General features: G+C 33.1%; 1 protein-coding gene across 1 annotated transcript; it reads left to right on the plus strand.

Annotated features, from left to right (window-relative positions):
* On the plus strand, nucleotides 1-10,713 carry LOC127832120 (uncharacterized). Its single transcript, XM_052357360.1, has 4 exons — nucleotides 1-26; nucleotides 485-552; nucleotides 2,884-3,231; nucleotides 10,572-10,713. Exons 2-4 carry the CDS (start codon nucleotides 513-515, stop codon nucleotides 10,643-10,645), a joined length of 462 nt encoding a protein of 153 aa, XP_052213320.1. The 5' UTR covers nucleotides 1-26; nucleotides 485-512; the 3' UTR covers nucleotides 10,646-10,713.
* The last annotated feature ends 209 nt before the right edge of the window (nucleotides 10,714-10,922 follow it).

The raw sequence follows: 10,922 nt of genomic DNA on the forward strand, positions 1-10,922 counted from the left end.
TTTCGATTAAGATTAAGACAAACAGTGTAAGTGCAGTTTTTTTTCTCTATTTATTTATAATGGTAGTGTAAACTATGTTTAATATAAACGACTTGTTTGTGAATCATACAAATACTGTATATACACATTTCAATATATAAAGTGTATTATTGAATGGCAACATATTCATTTTTTGGCAACTCACAATTCTACATAGTTTGTTTTGAGCTACTTTCGATTTCGCTTACGATACCGTTAGGTATGATGTATGTATTTTGTCTTCTGTGTTTGTTTATAATTGTTGTTTAGACGACTTTGTACGTTTAATAAATAATCTGTATTATTGGATAGTAACATATTAACAAGTTTAAGGTAATTGACACACGTGTGGGAATAGTATAACCGCGTTGCGCTGTTGCAAAGACAAAACAGACATACATAAATAAAACGTATATTCACATTTTGTATGGTTATGAATAATCTATGATTTCTGATCGATACAAAGGTCTACAAATAAGAACAAAGACACAGTCATGGCCGATTACCTTAGGACAATACTATTATTTGCCTTAGGTAAGTTTGCCTTATGTAGTTTTACAACTATTAACATGATTATCAGTAGTCAGCAGGAGTAGTAGCAAAAGCAGTAGGAGTTAGAATAGGCGTAGTAGTGTCACTTGTAGATGCAGCAGTTAGTAGTAGTAGTAGTAGTAGTAGAAGTAGTAGTAGTATAAGTAGTAGTAGTTGTTTTAGTAGCGGCAGTAGTAGTAGCAGTGGTAGTAGTAAAAGTAATAATGGTAAAAGTAGTAGTAGAAGTAGTAGTAGAAGTAGTAGTAGTAGAAGTAGTAGTAGGAGAAGTAGTAGTAGTAGTAGCAGTAGTAGTAGTAGTAGTAGTAGTAGTAGTAGTAGTAGTAGTAGTAGTAGTAGTAGTAGTAGTAGTAGTAGTGGTAGTGGTAGTAGAAGTAGTAGTGGTGGTGGTGGTGGTGGTGGTGGTGGTGGTGGTGGTGGTGGTGGTGGTGGTGGTGGGTGGTGGTGGTGGTAGTGGTAGTGGTAGTGGTGGTGGTAGTAGTAGTAGTAGAAGTAGTAGTAGTGGTTGTTGTTGTAATAGTAGAAGTTGTAGTAGTGGTAGTTGTTGTAATACTAGAAGTTGTAGTAGTAGAAGTAGTACACAGCGCAAAACGTTTGCTATCCTTGAAGGTCATGTTGTTGAAACATTTTATCTGCTTATGCTTTACCAGTGATCTTTGCGGACTGCTGCTTAATCAGATTGCGAGGGTTAGAAACTATCGAAACTTGTCTCCACAATATTATAAATTGTACCCTGACTTATGTATCAATACTGACATAGACGGTCAAAATTACATTAAACGACCGTTGTCTCTTAATTACACCTTGCCACTTGTTGGCAATCAGCATTCGTCATAAAGAGATAAAACCATTAATTTTTTTAAGACAAAGAGTCCTTGATTTTAATACCACCACCAATTTTTTCATGAGCAATTGATGCTATCTTTGGAGAAAAATCGCATACTCCGCCTGATTATCTGCAAATTCTTTGATGGAAAAAGAAAACATATTTGGTCTTCAACAAGTCTGCAGATGTTGTTTTGTTTTCACAATCAACACAATCGTCTTATTTTACCAAATCATGCCTTTTGCAATTTAAAAGGATGCGTTTTATTAAGTATGTATAATTTTGAATCTTAAAATATGTTTTGTGTTTTGGGTGTTATTTAATACACACCACTTGGAATTACCTTTGCGTTCAACAAACTTTAGCGCCTGCAATCCAAAACTACGACTTTACGTGGGATACCTATGTACAAAATTTCATTTAACTGTATGTATTCATTCTCAGGTTGACGCCGCACGACCGACTAACCAGGTCCTAAAATACTGTTTCATGTTGCACTGTTAACATATCCACAATTTATTATGCCCCCTTTGAAGAAGAGATGGTATATTGTTTGATTTGATGTCGGTCTGTCGGTCTGTCGATAGACCACTTCGTATCCGATCAATAACTCGTCAACGAATTGACCGATTGGCTTGATACTTCACATGTAAATTAGCCTTGGACAGTAAATGAACCCTATTGAAATTGGGGTCACTAGGTCAAAGAACAAAGTCACCGTCACAATAAGTATGAAAATTTTTCCGATCAATAACTTATTAACAAATTGACCGATTTGCTTGATGCTTCACATGTGCATTTGCTTTGGACAGTAGATGACTCATATTGAAATCGGGGTCACAAGGTCAAAGGTCAAGGTCACTGTCACAATACGTGTGAAAATCGTTGCCGATCAATAACTCATCAAGGAATTGACCGAATGGCTTGATACATCACATGTGCATTGTCCTTTGACAGTAAATGACCCTTTTTGAAATTGGGGTCACTTGGTAAAAGGTCAAGGTCACTGTCACAATAATTGTGAATATCGTTTCCGATCAATAACTCATCGTCGACTTGACAGATTGACTACATATGTCATATGTGCATTAGCCTTGGGCAGTTGATGACTCCTATTAAATTTGGGGTCACTAGGTCAACGGTCAAGGTCACTGTAACAAAAAATGTGAAAATCGTTTCTTACCAATAACTCGTCAACAAATCGACCAAATGGTTTGATACATCCCATGTGCATTGGCATTAGACAGTAGATAACCCCTGTGGAAATTAGGGTCACTAGGTCAAATGTCATGGTCACCGTCACAATAAGTGGGAAAATCGTTTCTGATCAATAACTCATTACCGAATTGAACGATCGGTTGGACACTTTACATGTGCATTGGGCTTGGAATTAGATGATCCCTATTGAAAATGGGGTCACTTGTTCATAGCCCTGTTTGGGGGCATATGTCTTCGAATACTGAACTCTTGTTTGTTACTTATCTCACCAGTGATCTATGCGGACTGCTGCTTCATCATGATGCGTGGGGCAGAAACTATCGAATGCCAATCCTCACAAGAACTTACGTTCCAGGTTACTAGAGACATCGACAACGAGACATGGATCATTGCCGAATGCCACCCAAAAGAGAAATCGTGCTTTTTGCGAAATCAGTCAAATGAATCGAATTACATTATCGCTAACACAAGTACAGGAGGATTGCTTGTAGTTAGAAAATTTACAAGAGAAACATTCGGTGTTTACAAATGTTTTGAAACATACAACCCCAAAAAGTTCAAAACAATCGACATTAGCAGTAGCACTGTACCACCAGAATTCTTTCAACTGGAAACACAAGGTAAATTATTTTCACGCAAATATTTAGCGACGTATAATAATCATTTTTAATATGTTGCTCACAATATTCAAAAATGTTTCGTCACTTACCTGTAATGGGCATATATTTATTATTATGGGATTTTAAGAAATTGTCCTACATCATGTGACTGTTCTAGTTCCAAATATATATATGGTCCAGTTGGACATGTTTTTACTGGGGACCTTGGTTTCATTCAAAATAAAAACCTTAGAAATTTACTACGCAGAGGCCCTTAGTATAGATTTCTATTCCTGTTGATTTTGCTGACTGCATTAAGAAAATCGTAACATCCTTACAGGATTATTGCACTAAATGGTGCAGGAAGGAAAATGCTGAAATTACTGCACTCAATGATTGGAAAACAAAAATATTTGGTATGGCCATGAATAAAATATATTTTTATGATACAAATCCTATGGCTTTACCACATTCACCTAAATTTAATAAACAAAATCTCTGTAAATTGCTTGAAGACTTAAAATCTAAATTCGTCATAGTTCCTGCTGATAAGGCTGCTAATAATGTTATAATAATATGACGAGTGTTTTATGTTCAAACTATTTCACAAGAACTTTCACAAACTACATAATATTGTGATTACAATAAGCAACCTAATAAAATTATTCCCGACCATATTGCCGAATGCAAAAAAATAAATGTAATAGTCAATATTACTGACAAAAAATTGCCATCACTTTACTGGATACCTAAATTACATAAAACGCCATATAAAAGTCGTTTTATCGCTAATTCAGTGTCTTGAACCACCAAGCAATTATCAGTGTATCTTACATCTGCATCGAGTGCTATTGGATATCATATAGCTTAATATTGTAATAAAGTTTATGAATATAGTAATATTAACCTATTATGGTCAATAAAAAACTCCTTATAAGTTATTGATAAAATTGAAAAGAAAAAATATAAGGTGTCACAAGTAAGCACTTATGATTTTTCTACACTATATACAACGCTTCCTCACGATTTAATAAAATCCAAACTTCTTTCTTTGATTGAAAAAACATTTGCTGGAGAGAAGTGTTCATAGCTAGCTTTAAACACTAAAACAGCTTTTTTACTTATCAGATATAAGATAATTGCATCATTTGGACTGGTCTTGACTTTTGTGCAGCACTTACTTTTCTTCTGGATAACTTGTTTGTTGAATTTAATGGTAAAATATTTAAACAAATTATTGGCGTTCCTATGGGAACTAATTGTACGCCACTTATAGCTGATCTTTTTTTATATTGTTATGAAAGCGAATTTATGTTAGAATTATCTTAAACTAAACAAGTAGATTTGATTCAATGTTTTTACCTTACTAGTAGGTACATTGATGACATACTTAATTTAGATAATCCATTATTTGAACAATATATTCACAAAATCTACCCTAACGAACTAGTCTCAAATAGATCGTCTCAATCCAATACAGACGCTGAGTATTAAGACTTACATCTAACTATTAATAATGATATGATTAAAACTAGTTCATACGACAAACGGGACGTCTTTAACTTTGAAATTGTGAATTTTCCGTTCCTAGATGGCAACATCCCTAAAGGTCCTGCCTATGGTATTTACATTTCGCAGATGGTACGTTATGCCAGAGCATGTTCATGTATTTAAGATTTTAATGATCGTAATCTTATATTAACAAAGAAATTGCTAAAACAAGGCTTTTTGTATCATAACCTAAGAAGTAAATTCGCTAGAGTTCACTCAAAGTATGGTGATTTAATTTCAAAATATAATGTTTCTTTAAAATGGCATTTAAATAATGGAATTTCCCATCCATCATTTTATGGAGATATTTTGAAGCGTGTCCGCAAATTAAAATATGTTAAAGAAAATCTTCATATTAAACTTTTCAATTTAATTAACTCGTTTTTATCAAAAGGAGATGATGCTGATGTACTTAAAAACACGTGTTTGATGGTGTTTGATTCACTATATCTTTCTTCTTTTAAAATGTGGAATCATTAATGATAGTATGGGCATTTTTCACATTTGAGCATAATTGTGTCTTTGTGTCGTTTGCACAATTCTGCATGAAAACTACATTTAGACTCACATCTTACATCAAATCATTTCTGTCGTAAATTGTTAAAACACCTATATACTGTTTGATTCCAATAATGTCGCTTTAATGGAATTGCCATTTTTATACATTTGATTCTTAATATTTAATCACCTAAACTTGTTAGTAGTTCAATTTTGCAGTACCGCCCCATTAATATTTTTATTTTTACTTTACAGTACTGCCCCTGGATTTTGTTCACGTCATTGTGTCTTCGCTTGTCAATTACGTCAAAACTCTTTCTCTGTTCATGGGTACATTGATTTTTGTGACGTCATACGACCAACTTTCCCAGTTGTAATCTACATGCATAGGTCATTGGGTTTATAATTTTATTTTTATTTTCTCTGTGACAGGCGTTTCTTGTTTGATTTATTTCTTAGCAGTACATAAACAACTGAGCAATGTGATATGGAACTTTTACACCCATTATTGCTGCTACTTCTTGTATTTGTACGATGGTGATGTGAAATATAAACTTTATGATGCTATATTTTTTAATATTCTTCTATAAAGAATGAATGTAGTTGACACTTGTTCATAGTTTCATTCCATCGTTCCTAAAAAAGTTGTAACTCTGTTGCTCTGGTATCTTCAATACTATTGAGTAATTAAATGGTGATTTAATTGAATGCGTTTTAATTCCCTTTTATTATTGTTTAATTTGAGTTACAATGCTATGAGGTCAAATTTTATTTACACTTAAATGTATTATGAATATTGCTGGGCCAAGTGTGAGGTTGAGCGCTCCAAAACCGGTTTAAACCCCCAATGCTTTGCATTGACCGTTCCAAGACGATGACCCCAGCTTTATTCTTATTTGTGTTTATGTTTTTTTGTATTGTGCTGTATTGTGCTGTTTTGTACTGTTTGGGCAATCGGTCACTTGCCTTAAATAAAGGACCAACTAATTGTTTATAATAATAATTCAATACTACTCCAGCAGCTGGAGTTTCACTTCTTTATAATTGTGACGTCGACAGCGAAAATCAGTCTTGTGAACGCTTACGTTTATGTCGGGAAATCGCGAGATAAAATCTTGTACGAAAATGCGCTCGATATTTCGTCTTTTTCATACAATTCTTCGGCTCATAATTTATGGCATGCTTTGAAAATTTCCACAATATAGCATGAACTTGTCCTTTAAACACTGGCACAATTGGTGGTTTGTAATCCGCTTATTTAATTCAAATTATTCCCCTTGAAAGACACTGTTTCGTTTCAGCAATTCACAGGTAGCGCAACCTGTCTCGTAGTGTTCATTTTCAATGGCTATTAAACGCTGTAAATCAAAATGACATCGTGTAATAATGGATGTCTTCAATCAAAGAAGGTTCGGAAATGATATTTCCACATGCTTAAATAGGTAAGTGAAAGATATATGTGTATTTTGGCTTTGTGATTAATTTTCGCGACTCGCAAGTTTGACCCGGAAATAAACTGTACGATAGCAACTGAATTGTTTACATGAAACGGTGGAAGATTTAAATTTGACTTTAAAATATCATGTCTCAATTTATTAACACCAACACTATTCCATGTGAAATTTCACAAGACCAGGACACTTTGTTTTTAAATTTAATTTTTGACTGTTGCAGCCAAAATAAAAACGACATAGTCATCTGGTACCTTCTGTGGAGAGTTCTTGTAGGTAATAACAAGCCCTTAGTTATTGTGTTTCTGATAGCTTTTTTAATGTTGAGAAATTAATTTAGCTAAACCTGTTGTTAAAAATATTTGTTTGCAGTAATGCAATTGCAAAATGGTAAAGCATGTTGATATGTAGTAATTATGTTAAAAAAATTACTCTGGTATCAATCCCAAAAGGAAAATTCTCTTAAAATAATATATTGAAATGAGTCAACATTTTTAAGTCAGTCAATTACTACAAAATACATATTCTAAATTGTAGCCTGACCTTTTTTAATAATTATTTTTTAACATTTCAGGTTTACGCAGAATCATCACACTAAGCTTTATGTTGATAAGACATACAAAGTTTACACCAGATTGGCACTTTGGCATCTGGAAGTCAAAGTGGAGGTAAATTCCTTATCACAGTATGGTGTATGTGACCTGCATGATCCTTTTTGATAAACCTTGTTTGCATTTCCATAAGTCTATCCAGTTGTATAGTTCTGCCATGTAATAAAATAGAAAAATAATAAAACATAAATCAATTATAAATAGTGTGTAGGTACTTTATGTCTTGTAACAGGAAAATAAATATTCATTTTAATAGTTTCAGCTGTTTTATTGGTATGAAATTCTTGATATGGCAAACAAAATCCCATGCAAAATCATCCTTCAAACCATGTAGTTTTCTATTACAACAACAACAACAAAATAATAATTTGATAATAGGAAAACTATATTTTGCAATTGTTTCTTAATTAAATGGTAATCTTGATACAGAAACTTCAATGCAGAAATGTTGTCTGATGTCGCTGCGTCTCTGGGGTTATCGTCAAGGACGAGCAACAACATCCCCCAGCTTGTGGGGGACTCTTCCAATCCTGTTGTTATCTAAGACAGGAAGGATTATCTTACGACATTGTTTCACCACATAAAGAATGTCACCAAATTTCATCAATTTCCATGTGTCAGCGGAGCATCCAGGTGTTGTGGAATGCAGGGAATTTAGTGACTCACCAGTAGTCAGAATCACTGTCAGGAAGGTCTCGAAAGTGAATGTTAATGTGAGAGATGTGACAACCTGCCATAAAAAATGTTTGCGAAAGGGCTTGATCTGGACCATCAGTGTTATTTATTTGAAAACATTCGTGAATTCTGTCGCATAGATGAACCAAAAACTTGACATGTCCGAAACGCGCTACTGGTGAGCAACAAAAAACAGACTGTGCCCCCCAAAAAGAAGATGCATTAAGATGAGCATCTGATCTTCTCTGATAGTGCCACAACAATTACATACATCATGTATTAGTGTTTATTTTGGACAAGGTATTGGGTGATATATTTTCCCCCAAACAATGCAAAAAATCCTCTATTCCTAGGAAAGCTAAAACATGTATACGATTGCTAAATGTGTCAGTTGATACAGGCTTTGAAATGTTCAATGCAAACATTTGTTGTTCTAATTGCACAAGCTTGTTTTCAAGTTTTTTATATCTCATATTTACAAAACAAAAATCATTTTTTCCATGTAACCATGCAATTGTTTTCACCTTATGGACACAGACTGCCTTTCCGAAAAACTGGGAAAAAATCAGTGTGAATATTGTATTTATTTATGTTTTACAATGAAAATCCTATATTTTTGTTTGTTTGCTACATTGTTTTCATAGTAACAAAAACAAACAATTTTTATGTTGAAGTAATTGTTTATTTTTTCTATTTTTCTCTATCAGAAATAATGATAAATAATGATTATTTTATTTACTGAAACATTTAGTATCCAAGTGTACTTTCAACCAACACTTTTCAATGCTGTGTTTTTCCATTCTGTTGTGTTTGAGGTTACATTATACTTAAATACACATATAACTGAATAAAAAAAGGAAAATGAACACACAAATTATTGATTGTTATTGTTTAACTAGTTACAAAACAGTGAAATTAATGTTGTGATTGCCTTTAAACAAACACTTGATTGAAAATACAATTCATAGATTTATAAAAGGCGTGATTGTGTGCTCTGGTGATTATTAACATGTAGATCGGTTACCATAGCAACACAAATGGTACATTTTAAATGTCCATAATGCTGTTGTCAGTTTATTGCACTATAATTATGTATTTGACTAAAGGAAAGATTATTGTTTTAATAAAATAATGTGCTTGTTGTTTGAATGTTTTCGTTGTTTTTTTGTATTAAATGATAACTTTTAGTGATGGTAAAATGTAAGGTTGGTTACTTTGGAAGGTCATAAAATTAGTTTTGAATGTGTTAAATAAAAAATCTATATCATTTTTGTGAACTACAATGTTCAGAGAATCCAAAATTGCCAAAAAGTCAAAATGTGATTTTTTGGAACTTTTTTTAGTTTTTTCCAACACAAAATTACATAAAGCTGTCTTTTTTTACAGCCTCTCCTCAGTTTGCTCTAAGGTTGTAAACTTTAAATGTCGTCAGAGCATAATATTTAGAGGAAATGCATATGTTTTGTAAAATTGGATATGTAATCTCCAACAAAGAAATACTGCCTGTGATCTTGTTATTTACATAGTTTTATTTACACTCTTAAGAGAATAATAGATCTATTAAGAGGAAATGCTTATGTTTTATAAAATATTTCAATTTGTATATTATATTGGAGTATTTTTTTTCTTGTAAGGTAAACATACACTAGAGATTTTATCCTTTGTATTATGATAATAGCTTTGTATGTCACTATCTATATTTATATAGATAACTTACGACTTAAGATGTATCGCATATATTTTTATGTATGTACGTGTTACCAGACATGAAATAACATGTATTTGAAAAAAAAATTGTTCGTACCCACAATTTTGTTCGTACCCAAAAAATGTTTCGTACCCAATTTTTTTCGTACCCAATTGTTTTTTCGTACCCATTTTTTTTATGGCATAATGTTTTTGTACCCAAGAAATTCGTACCCAATTTAATGTTCGTACCAAAATTTTCGTACCCACATACACAATTGTGGTGATGTAGATAAACTTTAACTGATGCTTTTATATCCATCCTCTTCATCGTCACACCAGTACTGTCAGTACTTTGATTATGTATTGGCGATAGTCTACCGATTGACTAATAGTGCTAGCAAAATCCTGATGAAATCAGTGTATGTTTTTGCCGAAATATTAAATCCTAAACTTTTATTGTAAAAACATGGTATCGGATGCAAGCTAGTAACAAACGATGATAACGAGTTCGCCTTTCGTAAGCTCTTTCTACCCGCCGAGAACAACTCACTGAAATATTACGAGAGCGAAATTAAGATTAGTGAGAGAAACTGTCCATACATTCCGTTTGTTAGATATGAAGTAGACATTTAGCTTAGGGTCTTAGGCAAAAAATGCATGCAACTAATTAATAAGATTATAATTGTTCAAATAAAAGGCATATGTTATCAACAATACATGTTGGCAAGCGAGTAACTGCATGCGAATATAACTCTGCACATAGTCATGTCACCGTAACATACATTTACACGTACATTAACACAAATCTTATTGATAGATAAAGCATGCTTTTTTTAGAGTGCATATGTATTTTTCGGTATTATTATTTTATCTAATTTTCTTTCAGATCAATCAAATTCGAAACAGATCGTTTTCAATAGGCTAAAAGCTATGACAAATAGGGGGTTTTGCGCTACTTGAATGCTTCTCAAGCACAATCACAACATTCCAATTCATGGCATCTGGAACACATGATTTAATCAGTATTTTCACTTGTGACATTACACAGAAGGCATGTTACCTAGAAGCCGATACCCATGAAAACCATTACGCAATCACATATGGCGGAAACAAAGGACACTTGCTGGTAGTAGACCTCAACGAAGACACTTCTGGGAGATATAGATGTTGTGAAACACACAATCTCAGCAATTGTGACACTATTACCATTCCTCTTCAAAGACCAAAGAACCAAACT

Source organism: Dreissena polymorpha, chromosome 5 (genome assembly GCF_020536995.1).
Source record: "Dreissena polymorpha isolate Duluth1 chromosome 5, UMN_Dpol_1.0, whole genome shotgun sequence".
Taxonomy (NCBI): Eukaryota; Metazoa; Mollusca; class Bivalvia; order Myida; family Dreissenidae; genus Dreissena; species Dreissena polymorpha.

What these genes read in the sequence shown, in the direction of transcription:
- LOC127832120 (XM_052357360.1), top strand. Translation starts at nt 513, where the DNA reads ATGGCCGATTACCTTAGGACAATACTATTATTTGCCTTAG. An exon ending in AATACTATTATTTGCCTTAG is followed by an intron (nt 553 to 2,883) that starts GTAAGTTTGCCT and finishes TTATCTCACCAG; the next exon opens with TGATCTATGCGGACTGCTGC. An exon ending in CTTTCAACTGGAAACACAAG is followed by an intron (nt 3,232 to 10,571) that starts GTAAATTATTTT and finishes ATTTTCTTTCAG; the next exon opens with ATCAATCAAATTCGAAACAG.